The sequence below is a fragment of the Populus nigra genome, chromosome 7 (assembly GCF_951802175.1).
Source record: "Populus nigra chromosome 7, ddPopNigr1.1, whole genome shotgun sequence".
NCBI classification, from domain to species: domain Eukaryota; kingdom Viridiplantae; phylum Streptophyta; class Magnoliopsida; order Malpighiales; family Salicaceae; genus Populus; species Populus nigra.
In genome coordinates this window covers 8581962-8602445 of record NC_084858.1, presented here as the reverse complement: position 1 = coordinate 8602445, position 20484 = coordinate 8581962, and the positions used below count along the sequence as shown (strand labels likewise).

Here is a 20484-nt window from a genome sequence, read left to right as displayed (position 1 = left end):
CTCACATAGAGATTTCATTAAGAGTATTAATCATTCATCCTCTCATTTAATTTGAATACTAATTTTGTAAATCTTAATTTTGTATACAAATTAGTATACACTCTTAATGATAATTTATTATTACCTATAAAACCCCTAACTAGTAAAAGTACTAGTAAAAGTTGGGTTCATGTTATTAGTAAGTTTAATTAAATGGTCTTAAGTCCATACTAGCAAAAGTACTTCTAACTAAATCTCTTGATAGATCTTTAGTGAAAAAATATGTTAGATTATTGCAAGATCTGACATATACAATGGTAATTATCCTGTCAGAAATTAATTGTCTTGTATATTCATGTCTCAGGCTGATATGTCTACATTTTTCATTGTAAATTTTACTAAATGTATTGTTTGACTATTACAGTATAAGGAAATAGATGGCATCGGTTATGGACACAACTTAATATCTAATAAAATATTTCTCAATCATTTTGTCTCCTTACGAGCAACTGCTAAAGCTATAAACTTGGATTTTATTGTACAATAAATTATACATGTTTGTTTCTTTAAAGCTCAAGAAACAACACCACCTCGTAAAATAAATAATCATCCAATGATTGACTTATTATCACTTTCACTAATTATCCAACTAGAATCAATATAACCTTAAAGTACAACTAAAAAATTATTATAAAATACCCCAAAATTCATAGTCCTTTTTAAGTAACCAAATACTCTTGTAATTGCTTTCCATGATCTATACTAGGATTACTTGTGTATATAAATAACTTGCATATTGTGAAAGCAATATACGGTCCAGTACAATGCATGACTTACATTAAGCTATTAATTGTTTTAGCATATTCAATTGGAACAATTGATCTACTAGTATTTTCTGTTAACTTAAAGGAAACATCTTATGAAGTATTTGCTTTCTTGATATTCAAATGATTAAATTTTTTAAAGACTTTCTCAATATAATTAGATTAACAAAGAGAAAAACCTCATATTGTGTTTTTTTTTATACCTAATATTGTATCTACCTCTTTTAAATCTTTTATTTTGAACTTTGAGATTAGATATTTCTTCGTATCATTAACATCATTCATGTTAGTACTAATAATGAGCACGTCATCCATATATATATATATATATATATATATATATATATATATATATATATATAAAGACATACTATCACACTAAAATAATTTGTAAATTTAGAATAAATACATTTATCAACACTATTATGTTTAAAACTATATTTTAAAATTACATAATCAAATCTCTCATGTCATTACTTAGGTGCTTGTTTCAATTCATATAAAGATTTCATCAATTTATAGATTTTATGCTCATTTTCTAGTAGAACAAAACTCTTTGGTTGTTCCATATAAACCTTGTTATCCAATTCACCATTGAGAAAAGTTGTCTTAACATCCATTTGGTGTATATACAAATTATAGATTGATGGTAAAGCCAAAAGTACTCTTATAGATGTTATATGAGTCATTGAAGAATGTAACAAAATAGTATATTTCTTCTTTTTGTTTAAAGCCTTTGACTATTAACCTTACTTTAAAAATTTAAATTGATCCATCATTGTTATATTTTCTTTTGAAAACCCATTTATATCCAATTGACTTAGAACCTGGAGGCAAATCAATAATAGTCCAAGAATTATTATATAATAATGAATTCATCTCATCATTAACTGTCTATTTTCAAATAGAAACATCTAAAGACACACCCATATGTATAGATTAAAAAGACAACCATTTTCATATCAATATGTCTATATAATTTAAAAGGTAATATTTTAGTCAAATTAACTAAATAACTTGACACGAGATGTCATATATAATTAATTAATTAAAACTTATTTATTTTACATACTCAAGTGCTAAGTGTCATCATATATATCAGATTTCTCTTTAAATCTTCCTTCTAACATCCAAATCTATTTATTTGGTGTCCCTCATATTATACGGTACAACAAAACATCTTATCGTTTCAAAGTGAGATAAAGTTTTCTTGGTTTATCTATCTAATATACAAGTTATTTTATAGCAATCCCTCATTTAGTTTGTAATATTTGGTTGTACCATGTTTCATGCATAAAAGAAGATATATTTTGATTTAAACCTTTCCTTAGTGTAACAATTTCAAAACTCTAAAACAATCATGATGACAAAAAAAACTTGAATCGAGATTCATTCAGTAGAATTGGAAATACTACACAATTAATCCAAAACAGAAATTCATCATTATTCTAGCACTAATATCATCTTGTGCTGCTTCCTTAAACAAAATCTCTTAACTTTTCAACGTGAGATATAGTTCTCTTTAATTATCTATCTAATATCCAAGCTATTTTATAAGAAGTATTTGGTTCTTCGTAAATAAAAGTAGCATATAGATGCTTTGTAGACTCTTAAAACTCTAACCTGTTACAAAAGGAAACTTTTAAGAACCCTTGCAAGTGACAAGCCTTTTAGTAGGAGCCTCAACTGCAAGATATATTTTTACATTACTATTTTCTTAGACATATTTCCAGGAACTGCTTGTGTGAACAGACACAATATGGCCATCAACTAGACTCCATTATGTCAAAAAACCATCTCAACCTAATAGCTTAAGCTTTTAGGTGAGGTCCCAAGATATGATTTATTTTATTCTTTAACACACCCCTTCAAGTGAAAGCCCTTTGGACTTGAAACTTGCATAAACCCATATTACTTGAGCTTAATTTTTATCAAATAATAAGACGGTGAGATTCGAACTCGTGACCACTTGGTCATCAAGGCTCTGATACCATGTTAGAGAACCATCCTAACCCAATAGCTTAAGCTTTTAGGTGAGGTCCCAGGATATGATTTATATTATTCTCTAACACATTAAACCATAGTTATGAAACCCGAACCGGCCCGGTGGCTGGACCGGTCCAGATTTGTTAAAAGACCAGCTGGTGCAACGATCCGGCCAAACCTGATCGACCCATGACCCGAGCGAGACTTAGTTTTTTTTTTTTTTCAAATATGGTTTTTCTCCTATACCCTTTTTTTTTCATATTTTTTTAGTTGGTTATTAACACCTTTTAAAGTTCACTATATAAATATTAGAAAAATATTTTATTTTTTCAATGTGGTATTTGAAATCCTTTAGTTGCAAAGTGAAAAGTGAAACTACTATTTTGCTCTTAGTTGACAAAATCAGTTGGATTTGTTTTAGGAGTGGAGGTATTTTTTTTACAGGACCTGTTGGTCATTACATGAAAGAACGAGATTAAATTGTCTTTCTGCATTTTTATTACATAATGTAAGCATTTTTATTACATAATGTAATTGCTCTCTTACACTTGACAATACAAAAATAATAAACTTTGGTGAAAGTGCTTTTTAATTTTTCATTTGATTTTAAAACATTTCAATTATATCATTGCCCATGGAATTTAAAAAGCTTTACCTGGGCTTTTAAAGGTTTTTTGATCTCTTATATTTGATTATTTGATAATTATTAGATATCATTAAAAAGAAATAACGTAATTTCATAAATAATAATAATAATAATAATAATAAAAAGCTAGAAGCGTGTAAATAATATCCAAGGATTTTGGATAACGTGTGCAACGTTGTTTCGTAGCCAAAACCTTGCTTTCAAAACGGCGGTTGAAGTGCTCTGCATACCCTCCACATAGAAGTAGTGCATGTGGAATAATGATGGCTGGTCTGGTGCGTGTGACCTTTTATTTTTTTATTTTTCTTTTTTTTACTTGATTTTTATGTTGGTCTTCCAAAAAATTCAAATAAGCCTTTAAGGTTTGTTGTCCTTAAGATTCCATCCATGTTCTCTTTATTACAATCTTTTTTTATTATTTAGAATAACTTATGCAATCAAGGATTTTTTTTTCAATTTCATCCCCAATAGATTTTTTGCAACTATTAGATTTGATTCTCTTTCTTTTGAGTTCTGTTTATTTTATTTAGATGGTTTGTGCAATTTTTTTTTTACAATTTCATCCTCCTTGAATTTTTTCGCTATCAAATCTAATTCTTTTTTTTGTTTCTACTTTTAAACCTTTCAAGATTTTTTTAGATTAATTTTTAAATTATTATTTTATTCTTCAATATTTAACTGGCCTAATATTTAACTTTTTAGTTGAGTTCTGGTCTAGAATTTAAATGGTTACGGGTTTAAGAGATTAATTCCAGTTTACAAAAATGACATGAGCTTTTCTCCTTTTTAAATCTTTTTTCCCATCCTCTAGTATTTTGTTATTTTTTAGTTATTTTTTATAGGATTTTTTAGTTGTTTTGAAAATAACACGGGTTATCTAGTGTTTTTTTAATCTTTGTTAAAATTAGTTGTTGTAAAGGATAAGCCATCAAACAAAACCCCTCAATAATCAGTACTGACACCATTGAAGACCTAAAGCATTTTTAAAACATTGATTAGATTAGATTTTGGAAGACATTCACAAACTTTTTCAAAAGTCTTCGCTCTAAAAAACAATCCCAATTGCACACTACAGAAGATTTCAACTTTCACTTGTTTTCATGAGTTATCTCAACAAATAAAACAGCATTGGGTGTTGATACACAAAAGACTAAAAAAAGAAAAGGGAAATAGGTAATTGTTTAATTTCCATTATCTCTAGCTGATCCGCCTAGTTCTCTAGTAAAAAACAAACATGGGCAGACACTACTCGATCGTGGTCTTCAATCTCAAGAATCCAATTGGCTCATCTTTAAATCCTTAATAACATCAAAACAGAACCAGAAGACGAGGAGAGACTTTCATGGAGCAAACAGCAGCCCAGGTTAAATGGGATCAACAATGAAGGCCATGCATTATAAATTTTTCAAAGAATCTGAAAGGCATTCCTTCAATGGTTGATTCATTTTTGTCATCTTCATATCCTCCTTTCTCTAAGCATCCCTTTAATGATTCCAAATCCATTTTCCCTCCTCTTTCTGACTCTCTGGACAAAGGCTCGTTATTTGGAGGGTCAAAATGAATGAGTTTCAACGTACTAAACAGGAATTTCGGATGATTACAGGGGCATTGCTATGTCTGTTCCAACCTGGCCATCAATGTCATGATCCCACTTCTCAATATCTTAATCTGCCTTCTTTTTTTGCCGTAAAATGAACCTGAACAAGGCTTTTCTCAGATTTACATGTTAAATTGAGGCAGTTTGCGAAGAAAATTTCTATTAGATTTTGGCACATTTCCAGTGAGATAAATGATGAATGATAAATGCCTCTAAAGCTGGAGGAAATTTTGAGACTACTAGCAGATTTACGCATTTGGTAACTTCCAAAGTCTTAAGCTTAGGAAGGCGGTCAATTCCAGGAGGCAGATTGACTATCCTGATAAATCCAATCTATCGAGAGATGACAAGCTGCCAAGATGTATGGAAGCTATAAGTTCAGACAATATGCAGCAACAAAGATCTTATCCAGCATTCTAAGCATCATTGTAATGATCGTCGATACATATAATTGCAAATATTTATCAGTTACATTATTGGTTCCAGTGAAGGAATACGAAGAAGCTAAGAATTTGCAGGTCATTTACATTTTACTAGGGACAGCTAGGTACTTAGTATGACGCCCTTGAGCAATAATTTTCCCAGTCTTTTTCTTCTTCAACTCGACACTGACAACTCCAACAGCTTTACCCACACGAAGAACCCTAGCTTCAATCTCGATTTCTTCCTGGAAGAACGGAAATAGAAAACTTCAAATGAATAATAAGTCACAATTCGTTGTGCTCAAGTTATTTTACAAGTACAGAGGCACATCATGACATGCATACACTAATCCATACTGCTATGATGAATGAAATTAATACCCAGAATCAACGTTGATACTGAGATTTATTTTACTCCCTCTTACCGTGCTAAGAATGTAAGATTTCCCTACTCATTTTGTTCTTCTTGCTTGTCCTACATACCAAACCTTCTTGTTCATCAACAAACAGTGCAAACCCAGTGTTCTATCCCATCTAATAAACAAAGCATAGCTCAAAAGAGGGTAGCCCCATTCCAACTTTAACTTGGTATACTCTTTAGTGAGTCAATTGCACAACATAAACATGTAAAGGCTAAAATAGAGAAGTTCGGCAGGGAAAATTTTATGGTGCTCGGGAAGTACCTAGTGGTATCCTATTAGTTACTCCCTGGACTTATCTTGAAAAAAAAAAGATAGATACAAAGAGAAAAGAGAAGATGAAACCTATGATCCACCAAAAGTTATAAGAATATCTTCACTTAGAATTTCTCTCCTAATTGTATCTATTTTTTTCTTCAAAAATATTAGGGAGTAGCTAGTATGATGCTCTACTAGTTACTCCCTGAGCACCATAAAATTTCTCATTCAACAGAGTCTACAAGTGAGACAACTAACCTGCAAAGCATTTATTAAAGGAAAGGACCAATAAGTGAAAAGAAATTAAATCTACAAAATACAAATATTATCCGCATCTCATCTACACAAATTAAGTGTTCACAATTTAGCTTGATACATGCCATTTTGATTCTTTGCAAGTGGGAGCAATCCAGTATTTTATAGACTCTAGAACTATAGCCAACCTATTCTACTAAGGAGATCTTAAGAGCCTGGCGAGTGATTTTTAGGATTTTCAGCTAGAAACATGCTAAACAATTTGGGCTCACCAATCTTGATTTTTAGGATTTTCACCAATAAAGGATTATTTAATGATTATCCTAATCTAGAATGGAAACTAATAAGACAAAAACAAAGAAAGATATTTTGTATTTATTATTGTTCAAGTATTACAAGAAAACCTAGCTCTACAAGAAAAAAACAAGAGGCGACAGAATTAATTCCATATTCAGATTAGATTTTCCTAGTCTATTTGGGACATCTAGAGGTGGCAACCCTTCCTAGAGGTATAATGAAGGTTTATTTCAACTATAACACCTTTTAAGCTAGGAAAATCAGACTTGTCACTTTTATTTCTCTTTGGTTATTTGCAGAAGCATAGAAAACCTTTATTTTAATTTTAATTTTAAAATGTTTTGGGTTTGTTTAACATTATTTGGGTTTATTTCAATTAAACTTTGGGTCTGCTTTTAAGTGGATTTCACATCAGCCTATATCCTGGGTATTCTAGGGTTCAGCTTAGGTTATTAGTCATATAAAAACTCAATTGTAACCGAAGTTTCAGCTATACGTTTTCTTTGAATAATAATTCAGAATTGCCGCACCTTTGTCTTGTGTGTACGAGGGTGAGAATTCTCTCTTGGTTCTCTAAAAAACTAAAACTGACTCACTAAACAATAACTGGCTTCGTCACGTCTTCCTTATACTTCTTGTTAGTGAATTAATATTTGTAGGTTGGGGATTTTTATTCCAATAATTCTGGTATCTTGGGACATGTTTTCATTATGTCACACTTCTATCAAACATGTTCCACCTTTCCAGGATTTGTTATCAATCTTGTTGTGAGTTACATGACCATATGATTATGAGGTTCACATCACAATTGATAGTGATAGTTGAGAACACAAACAATATGAGCAACCATCTATAGACTAAATCCAGCTCCCTCTATTTCTAGGATCATAAGCTAGTTAATAGAAAGAAGTCCCCACCAAAGGTATGCTGAACACGGGAAACTTATCTTCATGTAGCAGTAACATTTGGTGAAACAGCTGAATAATCCATGCCTTTATTATAGCACAGTACAAGAATCTATATTGTATACAGATGAAACCTAACGCATAAATCTATAACATTTAAGACCAACACTGTTAATCAAGCAAAACTGAACCTTATGGTCAAACAGAAAAGGCACCCAATTAAAGCAGACAGAAACAGCACCTGATTAAAGCACGAATAGATGGGACATAATTTGATATCTTTTTTCCAAGGCCATACTTGGAAAACTATTTCTGTAGGCGGGGAGGGGGAGATTTACAAAAACAAACACTCCACCGGCAGCTTATTGGATACTTCTAAGGCACCAAAGTTAACTAAGTTTAGCATAACACCTGATTAATGCACAATAACTTGTGATTAACAGTGCAACAAAAGGGTAAACGACCGCAAACTCTTGAGAAATATAGAATAAGGCTTGCTGGATCTTAGTTCGATAGGTTGAGATATAATTTACAGTCTTATGGTCCCAAGCCCCATCAAATAGGTCTGGTATTGATACCATTACCAAAAAAAATAGGCAGCTGTAGATATGTTGTTAAACCATAAAAAAGAAAACACATAACAATATATTCGAAAAATATTTCCTTTTTCACTCTATCGTATATTCAAGACAGTTTCAACCCTGAGACAAACAGGTTAGGAATCATTCTATCAGGGCATTTAAAAAAACACACGCAAGGAACAAAATATATGAGAGAGGAGGACTGTTACCCACATCAGCAAAAGCAGCATCCAAGTATGAAACATTGATTTCTACAGAAACTCCAGTTGCTGGAGCTCCAACTGTGAATATTGCAGCAGATCCTACCAAGTCGACCAACGTGGCTGTAGCCCCACCGTGCAAGAAATTGCCACCATTCTTAGAAATAAGCAATCAAACAAAACACCAAATAATCAGTAACACCATTTAAGACCTAAAGTATTAAAGCATTCTTTAGCTTAGATTTTGGAAGAAAATTCCCTTACTTTTATCTGATATTAGCTAATCACTTCCAAAGAGAATCCTAATTGAAAACAACCAACAAAAGACTTGAACTTTCTCTTGTTTTCATGACTAATCTCAGCAACCAAACTAAAAGGAGAGTAATTCAACCATTCCAATTGTTAATACACAAGAAAAACAAAAAACAGGAACTGGGTAATTGTTTGATTTCCATTTCCAAGTTCTTGTCGAAACCAAGCATGGGCATACAGTATTCATCTGTGATGGTTATCCCAAGAGCCCAAATGGATCATCTTTAAATCCTTGATTATGTATTTGAATCAGAAAACAACACAAAAACAGAGAGATTTGGGGTTTGTAGTGATTACCAGAAGACGAGGAGGGACTTTCATGGAGCAAACAACACGCCCAGGTTCAATGAGATCAATATGAAGGCCTTGCATTATAAATCTTTCAAAGAATCTGAGAGGCATTTTTTCAATGGTTGATGCATTCTTGTCTTCTTCATATCCTCCTGTCTCTAAGTATCTCTTCACTGATTCCAAATCCATTTTTCTTTCTTCCCTTTCCGACTCGTCTCAGACAAAGGTATGTTTGTTGAAAGAGTGATGGGCAAAGACGCAAAGTAATACTCTACTGTTTTCCCTTCCCGTTGACCCATTTACAGTTTACATGATTGATTAATTTTAATTTTAAAATTTATAAAATTAATTGAAATAGATATAAACTAACTGAATATCCACATTAATTAAAAAAAAATATTCTAAAACATGAGAAATAGGGTTAGGAATTGTATCATAATTATCCCTAGTTTGAGAAAATTACCAACAACTTCAATTTTAATTCTCTCATGAAAAAAGAGTTCGACTGTTTCTGTAAAAAAATCAATTTTAATACCTTTTATTGTCAATTAAACTGTTAGCACCAATCATTATCTTCCCGATCCCACATAAATACAAAAGAAACATAATTAATTGCTTCACTTTTTTTTCTATGTGATCATGAATTATTTTTTATTTATTTTTTCCTTAGAAAGAAAGAGACGGCAGATACGGGGGAATAAACGAAATCTATATGGGTATTATCTAAATGATAAGAATTATTAAAACCACAACTTAACTCATATTTTATAATTTTATGAGTTAATATATATTTAATATATTAAATTAGATTAAAAACTCAAAACTAATAAAATCAAATTTAATTTATGCAAAATCGATAAAATCGATAAATTCGGTCTGATTTTACGAGTTTACTAAATTTATGATATGAACCAAATCAGGTCTAAATTTGACCTTAAAATATCTGCTGACTAGTTTTGCGAGATTGAACATATCTTTCAAACCGTATATTAGATAAAGCTGAAATTTTACAGGAAAATATTAAATATATAAAAATATACTGTGATACATTTTCAGGTCAAATGGAGTTAGGGAATATAATATTTCTTAGAGTCAAAGTTAGTAAACTAATATTATCAAATATATCAAACATGACCTTCGTGTACTGTTTGAGATATATCTAGAGCTACTAGTGGAATTTTACTTCGATTAAAGTTAGGATAGAAAGTAGACATATAAAACTTTCCAACTATATATTGTAGACCCAATAATTCATCCAAACGAGAGAGAACGACATGTTTGAAATTAAGACTTAAATCTGTCAAGAATATTAAAAAATTAGAGATTCAGACTACCTAGAGAAATTTTAACATGAAGACTTTTTTTTATTATTCTATTTTATTTATTTATTTAATTTTAATTTGATTTTTTTCTAGTGCATTAGACACTGTTTAGGAGTTTATTTTATTATTGAATTTATTTTAGTTAATTACTAATTTAAACTCATTAGCTTACAATCCAAAAGGGGTCTATCAAGACTTATTGTAATAGGAACAACAAGGTTGTCACTAGATCTATGTGTGCTTCCTACCTTTCAATGATTCCCCTATATTGAGAAATTTTATTATGAGACTTTTTATTTTTCGATGTTATTAATTTATTGATTCATACTGTATATATCTCTCTCTCATTTTATTTAGATCACTCATTGATTATAATATTATTGACTTATTTTATTAGATTTTAATGCAAATTAATTTCCTGGTTAGAATTATCAATATATAATTAGTTAAAAAAATTACTTACAATTTTATAATTTTACGATTCGAATTTGTGATCTGAGTTTATATTATATTCGAGTTTGTGATCTGAGTTTATATTATATTTTTCGTGTCATGTTAAAAAAATATTTTTGATAATCTTTATCACAATTCAATAACAACAGCTTTAAGAAATCAATCTTGTGGTTAAGGTGGTTTGTTCCTTTTTAGGATATAAATTAATTTTTTTTAATTAAATTCTTTTAAATGTATCATGCTAATATGAGATATATGACGTGCAAGGTAAAAAAAAAACATATATTCATGAATAAAGTTGAGTTTTATAGGCCTAAGCATTTTTAAAAAATCATTCTAATATGAATATTCCTTTTTAACTTCTTGGGTTTTTGCCTATTATTTTTTTTGTATTTTTAGGATTCCAAAATTATATTGTTTGGCATAATTTTTTTGTTAATTAATGGAAAATACCAAATACATGGTAATGGAAAATTAAAAATTATATTATTGATGACCCAATTAACAATAACTAAATAGACTCAACTAGGTGAGTTTGTTCATGGTGATTTTTTTTTTATTATTGTAATTAATTTTATATAATGTAAGTAAATTTCAATTAATTTGTTTTTATTTCTTTCCTATTAATCATATACCTTTTCTTTTATCAAGTTAGTATTCTATTTTTTCTTTCTAAAATCTTTGTGCAGGCCACATGTGCTTTTAACATACTTTGTTAACTATTCTTGAGGGTCTTAAATATTCTTAGCTTCAAATGCAAGGCTGAAATTGAGACTGCAAAGTAGTGTTGGGGGCAAAATTGTTTGGCCTATTTGGGTATAAAAGTTCTTCGCAACTATTACAACTTATTTAGTTAAAAGTAACGAATAAAATAAAATAAAATAAATTTGTGTGTTTACAATAATTTTAAAATGAATTTCTAAGCTTTTAAATTAAAAAAATATAAAAAAATACATAGTTTTTAAATCTGATCCAGTAGCTGGCCTAGTTTAAGACCCGAGTTCCGGTGTTTGACTGAGTCGCCCAAATCAAAAATTTTTTAAATCAAAACGACATCATTTTAGTAAAAAACAAACAAAAATCAACGAGTTGCAATCAGGTTTTTAACTGAGTCTTGCCGGGTTGACTAGCCGGGCCAAGTTGGGTTTGAAAATTATAAAAAAAACATATCCTCTTTATCTTGATTATCTTTGTTTTTTTTTTTAAATCAAAACAGTAACCAAAATGCTACAAGATATGCTTTGGTGATGTATTTACAAGTTGGTGCCAAGATTTCAGAGAAATTAAGGGATTTTTAACAAAATAAAATTCCCCGCAATTTATAATTAAGTTGTTTGCTTTGCCAGCCTTAGGAGTGAAGACCCTCTCAAATCTCCTTCTTGCTGCAGCAAGAACATTCAAAATGCCACGAAGGGAACCATTTCTCATCAGGTGTTGTGCATCATAGACTCTGCAAAGGTACCCAAGGCAGGTAAGGTTGAAGCCAACTATACTGTGGATAAATCATAGGAAGAAGATGTTCTAAACTGTTTTCCTTGTCCAATATCTGATGAGTAGCCTAAACACAATCGACATTAATATATTTCAGTTCATTAATTTATGAAATAAAATCATTGCATTGCATGGAAAATGCTGTCTTGAACTCCAGGAGAAATTCGGAAAGGAGCTGCAACAATATGCGAGGAGGACAACCAAATTTACTGCTCAGCATGGCTGTCAGAGTGTCAAACTCTCCATCATTCAACTCATCTGACAAATATTTTTATCAGAGTACGCGCAGTGTTTGATGCGTTATCGGTTCTCGAGAACGAACTACCACGAAAAACTTGCAAGCCGTTTACATTTTACTAGAAATAAGAAGGTACTTGGTATGACGCCCTTGAGCAATAATTGCCCCACTCTTTTTCTTCCTGAAATCAACACTCGCAGATCCAACAGCTTTGCCTGCACGTAGAACCCTGGCTTCAATCTCGATTTCTTCCTGAATGAACAGAAACAGAAAACTTCGTAAGACTGGCAAGTCAAACGTTGTTTATGATTCAGTAATTTTTACATGTACGATGGAACGTCCACACATATACACAGCTGCTATGATGAATGGAATCAACACTACATATCAGCATTGAGATTTATTTTACTCCATCTTATTGTTCTACAAATCTTAGATTTCCCTTACTCCATCTTGACCAAAACTTCTTGCTCGTCAACAAATAGAATGGACCTAATAGTTCATCTAATCAAATAAATAAAACATTGCACAAAAAACTTCAATACAATTTCCAACTTCAACTTATCATACTCCAAAGTGAGTTGACAGTGACAGAACTCATGTGATGGCAGCTGCAATTAAACGTAAGCAACCTCAAAACTTAGAAATCTACAATAAGGCTTGCTACATCTAAGTTCGATAGGGTTTCAGATAAAATTGATAGCAATATGAATCAAATTCTTCATCAATTAGGCCCTGTATGTCACCGTTACCAAAAGAAACAACAGACATAGGTAAGTCAACATGTTTAAACATAAAAAAATGCATTTAACAATTCTTTGATTTGAAAAAGATTTCCTTATCCACTCTGTCAAATATTCAAGAAATTATGGTTGGAATTGTGCTATCAATTGTATTGAAGAAATAAAATTAACACAAAGAAACGAGTATCGAAAAATAGAGAGGAGGGAATGATACCCACATCAGCATAAGCAGCATCCAAGTGTGAAACATTAATTTCCACAGAAACTCCTGTTAAGAACACTCCTCCTGCGACCAGTGCAGCTGACCCTACCACATCAACCAGCATTGCTATAGCCCCAGCATGCAAGCAATCGCTACCGTTCTTCACAATAAGCCATCATGCAAAACCCCAATAATCAGCAACACCCTTTAAAACTAAAATGATTAAATCATTGTTTGGCTTAAAATTATGGAACAAATTTACAAACTTTTTCAGTATTTTATCTCAAAACACAGAATATAAAGAAAATTAATTCAAAAAAAATCCTAACTAAAGAGCAGACATAAAAAAAATCTCAACTTTCTCTTGGTCATCATGAGTTATCTGAACGACCAAACTAAATCGAGGGTAATCCAACCATTTCTCTAATTTGCCTTAGTTCTGTTGTCAAAACCAATCAAGGGAAAACAATAGTCCGCCGTGGAAGTTATCCCAAGAATCCAAAGGAGTCATCTTGAGATCCTTGATTATGCATTTGAATAAGTTGATAGCAATAAAGCACAGAGTTTGAGGTTTGAAGTGGTTACCAGAAGACGAGGAGGGACTTTCAGGGAGCAAACAACACGCCCAGGTTCGATGAGATCAATATGAAGGCCTTCCATCACGAATTTTTCAAAGAATCTGAGTGGCATTTCTTCAATTTTTGATGCTTTCTTGTCATCTTCATGTCCTCCTTTCTCTATATATCTCCTCACAGATTCCAAATCCATTTCGTCTATTCTCTTTCTGACAGATATGATCCTTACCTGTAAATGAGTTTATGTTTTGGGGGTCTCCGTGTGTTTGGGGATGGGATGGGGTGGGAGATACAATTCATTGAAGCACAACCACACCTCGTCGAATTTATTAGTCGTGGCGCACAAGTTGGTTGAACACTCGTATCAATAAAAAAAAACATTTTTTTTTTTATGTTTTGTTTTATATGTATCTCACCCAAAAATCTCCAATTCACCTCACTTCACTGTACTTTCAAAAACATAAATGTTTATATATATATATATATATATATATATATATATATATATATATTTTGTAAAATATACTAAAAGGGATAAGTGTTTTACTATAGACTGTGCAACCTACAGTAAAACATTGATATTTTAGGTTTTTTTTTAAAGTTATTTTAATTTTTTTAGCTATTTTTTAAAATGTTTTTTGAGATTATTTTTTGCTTCTTTCTTTATTTTTTTCTTTTAACAAAATGTTTTTGTCTAATTTAGTTTATTAATATTAAATTTTTTTATTTAGTTATTAGACTTTCATGACACGTTTTCTGGGTTTAACGGGTTAACCTGATTTGACAAGTTAGCTTAAAATTTTTTTTTGCTTTTTTTTCTTTTTAATTAATTTTTTTTGTTTAGTTTAGTTTGTTAATATTAAATTTCTTTCTATTTAGTTATTAGACTTTCATGACACATATCCTGAGTTTCACAGGTTAACCTCGTTTAACCGGTGAACGCAGTTAATTCTAGGTTGACTCGTCAATTTTTTTTGTTTTTTTTTCACAAATTTTTTTGTTTAATTTAGTTTGTTAATATTAATTTTTTTTATTTAGTTATCAGACTTTCATGACACAAATTCTAAATTTAACGGGTTAACATGATTTGACGAGTTAACCCAGATTTTTTTTCTTTTTAATTAATTTTTTTTCGTTTAGTTCAGTTTGTTAACATTCACTTTTTTTTTATTTAGTTACTAGACATCATGACACGGATTTCGGATTTAATGAGTTAATTTGGTTTGACGATTTAACCTGAATTTTTTTTTTTGCTTTTTTTCTTTATAATTATTATTTTTATTTAGTTTAGTTTGTTAATGTTAAATTTCTTTCTATTTAGTTTTTTTTTTACTTCTTAGAGGTTTTTTTTTCCTTTTCATCAATTTTATTTAATTAATTTAGTTTATTAATATTAAATTTTTTTCTATGTAACTCTCGGCTGATGCTTTTAGTTTTTTTTTTTTTTTTTTTTTTTATGCCTTTGACTATGAACTGCACAATGCAGTCCACAGTGAAAAGGCTGATGACTTTTGTATTTTTTTTCTTTTTAATTAATTTTTTTGTTTAATTTAAATTGTTAATGTTAAATTTTTTCTATTTAGTTATCAAACTTTTATGACACAGATTCTGGATTTGACGGCTTAACCTGGTTTAACGAGTTAGCCGGGTTAATTCTGGGTTAACCCATTAATTTTTTTTTCTATTTAGTTATCAAACTTTTACGATGTGAATCTAAGGTTTGATGGATTAACTTGGTTTGAAAGGTTAACCTAGTGTGTGTGTGTGTGTGTATATATATATATATATATATATATAGAGAGAGAGAGAGAGAGAGAGGATGCTAGTTTGGTGTCCAAAAACAAAGACAATAGTAATGTTAAATATTAAGAAAATACGATATTGAAGAAGTCTCGAAAAAATACATAGGCTATTAGAGATTAATAGGATTTACAATTGAATTTAATCTTAAGATTATGATCTAACCCCATGTATTTTCTTGGATTTCTTTTATTATATTGTTTCTTAAAGGTTTAGCATAACTCAATATAAAATGATGGGAATAAATTGACTGCCTCTCAGCAATGTTCTCTAATGACTCCAGTATCAGCAGGGGAGACTAAATCTACTATGTTCTTCTCTAAATGGTAGTGAGGCTCCTGGCCCAGATGGGTTTTCTGCAGATTTTCTCAAGAAGGCTTGCAGTATTGTTGCTTTTGCTGTTGCTGGTGCTGTGCTTAATTTCTTCTCTAGTGGTAAGTTTCTAAGAGCTGTCAATACTGTTACATTGGTGCCTAAGGTGCAGAATGCTAACAAGGCCATGGATTTTAGACCTTTATCAGGCGGCAACACCATTTACAAATGCATAGCAAAAATTCTAGCCAAAAGGTCGAGAGCTCGTCTTCCAGCTCTTATTAGTCAGAACCAAACAGCATTTGTTCATGGTAGGAAAATTGGTGATAATGTGCTATTGACTCAAGAGACTGTGAGTGTTTATGATGGAACTGGAGCTGTTCGTTCCTGATTGTACTTTAAAGGTGGATCTCTTGAACGCCTTTGACTTAGTTCATTGGGGATTTCTCGTTAATTTCTTGCAGCCAATGGCTTTTCCTTCTCAATTCAGAGACTGGGTCAAAGCTAGTGTCACTGTACTCCTGCTTCTTCTTTTTTTATTATGCCGTTACGATGTAAATTTATTTAAAAAACAAGGTTATTAAGCATATTCGAGGCTAAATTAAAAAAAAAAACACTTATTTTTATGGTTAAAATTTTATTGAAATTTAATATCTAACATATACTCTTTAACATAGAATATTTACATGATTTAAATAAATTGTACGTAAATGAAAAATTAATTTCAAAGAATCATTGATTGACATGTTTTGGTAAAACCTAAAATCCTTTAAAGAATTTTATGAAAAAAAAACCCTATTTTTCTAGTTTATAAAGTGAGTAGTTGAAAAGTTAAAATTGAATTCAAATAACACAAGCTTCTAAAGAGAAGAGATCTTAGAAAAAATAAGCTTTAGGCTTAAACCCGCACGCGCGCCTGCCCAACTTGTGCTCGGGCCTGAGTTTGAGTTTATTATAAAATAATATTTTAGACTATAAAAGATTTTTTTTTTTCAATTGAACTATTTCTTCCAGCTCATTGTTTGTCCAGTCCATGAAGGTTAATAATCTCTTCTAGAAGCTTTTGTTGCAAATATGAACAATTTTTTCATCTAAAAAAAAACAAAACAAATTCATGGCTATTATGTTCAAATTTAATTCTTGATTTATAGTAAGTAATCAAAGATTGATAATGTGAGAATTAATTCTGATTATTACCAAAATTAATTATTCAGATTTTTAGTTTTCAAAATTCACTATAAAAAAAAGACAGAGGAAGAGTTTCATACAATGTTTTTTTTATATATTTTTTAACTTTTCCCAACCTTATATTTAAGTGTTTTCTTTTCTTTTTATACTTTGATTTTCCTCTTAAGTCTAGAGCTTAAGTTCATCTTGTTGAGAAATATTTGAGTTATATAATCTTTGATTCAAAAATCTTGTTTAAAAGTGTATCTAAATCAAGGTGGTAGTGTTGGAATCTTGAAAAACATATTGCAAACATCCTAATTGCACAAGTGATAAGCAATAACATCTTAAGGATAAATGATTCATTATTGACAAAAATAAAAGTTTCTTTACTTTAAAGTGCTTCAACAAGTAAGTACTCTAATTTATTTTAATTAAAGCATAATTATTTTTATTATTAGTATGCATGCTAGGACTTTGATTTTATATCAACTACAAGTATATATTTATGTTGAAAACATGTTTTTCATGAGTTTTATGTTTTGTGTCGCACATCAAAATCCGCGCGGCATCAGCCCCCGGCCTGACTGGCGATTTTTATCTCTGTTATTGGAATTGATTTTGTTGGGAGTCGCCACCTAGTATTTAATTGAGGGTTACTAGGAAACTCAGGTTAAATGGTCTTGTCAGAGATTTGCGGGTAAGGGACTGATTGTGATTAGAAAAGGTATTAGCACCCCTAACGCACCCTACCTGAGGTAAGCTGCTTCATGGCTATGATGTGTTAAAGAAGTTTTAAAAATTTTGTCTTTTCATCGGAATTTAGAAATACAACTTTCGTACAAGTTTGTATTTCTACACCGTGATCCAATCAAAATATTAAATCCTTCTTTATTCTTTTGCCGTCTCATTATAAAAAGATCCATCAAATAATTCAAACTTTACAGAACAGTCCTCAAAACTCCAGGAATTGCAAAGGAAGTGCTTCAGGAACTGCAGAAATTCATGCAGGAACGCTGGCGGCGCGTGTTCCAACGCGCCGCCGTTCCTGGCGGCGTGTGGCTTCACGCGCCGCCGCTGATGCCGGAAACGGGCGGATCTGCCCTGCTTTCTCCTTCTTTGCCCTTCCCTGCCGGAAGTGAGGGACACCACTACCTGCAAAACAATCAAAACGCAACACATGCAGTTGATTTTAGATTTCATTTCCTTAGATCCGGTTCCTTCGGGTCTGTCACGGTTGGATCTGCTTCACTGCAGATCCGGTTTCTTCTTCTTCAAGTGGCCGGTCGCTGGACCATGGAGCTGCTGGTCTGTGGGCGCTGGTTGAAGGAGACGGCGAGGTGGCTTGCTGCCGCCGTTTGGTGGCTGTGGAGGAGACCGAAGGAGAAGAGGATCCGTTGAAATGGGGAGAGCTGGGTCTCGGCTGTTCAGCCGACTGCTCTGGTGAGAGAGAGGGAAGATCGGCTGAGAAGGGAAAGAGATCGGCTGCTGGCGGTGGAATCCGTTCGTTGCAGGCTGAGGGGGAAGCCCGACGCCGAAGGAGAGGATGGAGAGCGGATCGGCGCTGCTGCTGGTGTTCGGCCGCCGCTTCGACCGACAGTTAAGAATGTGGGTCTGTGGCCGCTAAAGCTCCGGTGGAGGCAAGGGGAGATATCGTTTGGCTGAGGAGAGATGGGGCTGTTGTGTTGTTGCTGCCGATGGAGGCTGTTCGGCCGACTGTTCTGGTGAAGGAAAATGGCGTCGGGTGAAGGCTGGAGTGGGAAAACGGTGCCGGTTTGAGGGAAGAAGAAGATGCTGGAACCGGCTGGAGAGGGAAAACCAAAAACGTGGGGGGGGGGGGAGGGGGGCGGCTCCTCTTGAAAAAAAGATGGGTTTAGGGTTAGGTTTTTTTGTATTTTTTTCTGATGTTGTCAAAATTGTCCCCTCCTTGCTTAGCTAAAATTGTAGGCTATTTATAGGTAAAATATTTTTTCGGGCTTCAAAATTGGTCCCTCAAGTTTTGTGTTTGGCTCCTAATTTCAATCAATTCACTTGGTAAAAATTAAATTTGGTCTCTTAAAATTCTGATCTTTTCAATTAAGTCCAAATTAAGCTCCCAAACTTAATTTTTCACCAATTAAGTCCTCCAATTAATTTGACCCGCTTAAAGTATAATTAAGTCCTTGCACTTAATTAACTCCTTCAATTGGACCCAAATTAATTCTTGAACATAATTAAAATTTAATTTGGCCCATGATTAAATCAAATTGGCCCATTAAAAATTTAATTATGTCATTGAACTTAATTTTTATGCAAATTCGTCCAATACTCATTTAATTTGACCTTTGAATTTGTATTTTTCTATTCTTGGGCATAACAACGTACAATTAAGCCTTGAAATTCCTCCGAAAATTGCAGCTTGATTTTTGCCTATTTTGCAGCCTTTCTTGGTCAGCTTTCTCCGCATTGCCAGCCTTTATTTTATTATTATTTTTTATTTTGATTTTTTTTATTTTGAAAGAAAAGTGAATTTTGGGGAATCATCCAAAATTGGGTGATGAAATTTTGTATGCTCTTATTATGATAAACTAAACATCTTTGTTCACTAGTCTAATATATTTACAAATTTGAAAAACAATCTTAAAGCTTTATTCGTATATTAGACTTTGTTTAGTTTATCTCGTGAAAAAAAAAATATATTAATTGTGAAATAGGTTTTTAGAATTGCCTTATAGTATATATTTTTGTTTTAAAGTTATAGTTTATCTTCTAAAATTATTTTCATGCAATTTAGATGTTTCGATCCATGTCATATATTTTATTGATTTATGTTTTTCAACAAGTGAATTATTATTTTGTTTATGATATCTTGCTTATATGATCATGCTTTTTGCTTAACATGCTTAAATATTTTATAATGATAATGATATGATGCATGTTAAAAAGAACTTAAGCTTTAATATATTGATTTTATCTTGCATGTTTAAATATTTTTATTTATTAAGTTGTTTTATTATAATTTTTTTATATTAATTGCTTATTGTGGAGCCAAAATATTTATTTATAAATATTATTGGCTATTGTTTATATAGATTATATCATGTCTTATACTTATTCTACTCAAGATTTGGTTGTGCTAACCAATATTGTTTGCCAAGTACTAATTTGGTAATGAAGATTACACCATCACGTTCTATGGTGTAAGGTAAGAAATCTGAAAAGTTTAATGA

At 31.6% G+C, this 20484-nt stretch overlaps 2 protein-coding genes across 2 annotated transcripts; both read right to left on the bottom strand.

The window, feature by feature from the left end:
- Positions 1–5420: 5420 nt before the first annotated feature.
- LOC133698447 (uncharacterized) lies at positions 5421–9268 on the bottom strand. The gene is made up of 3 exons (XM_062121367.1): positions 8979–9268; positions 8383–8526; positions 5421–5699 (listed from the first exon to the last, which is right to left on the bottom strand). The coding sequence occupies exons 1-3, from the start codon at positions 9159–9161 to the stop codon at positions 5556–5558; spliced, it is 471 nt and encodes a 156-aa protein (XP_061977351.1). The 5' UTR covers positions 9162–9268; the 3' UTR covers positions 5421–5555.
- Positions 9269–12224: 2956 nt separating this feature from the next.
- Positions 12225–14331, bottom strand: LOC133698671 (uncharacterized). The gene is made up of 3 exons (XM_062121682.1): positions 14007–14331; positions 13438–13581; positions 12225–12728 (listed from the first exon to the last, which is right to left on the bottom strand). Exons 1-3 carry the CDS (start codon positions 14187–14189, stop codon positions 12585–12587), a joined length of 471 nt encoding a protein of 156 aa, XP_061977666.1. The 5' UTR covers positions 14190–14331; the 3' UTR covers positions 12225–12584.
- Positions 14332–20484: the final 6153 nt, after the last annotated feature.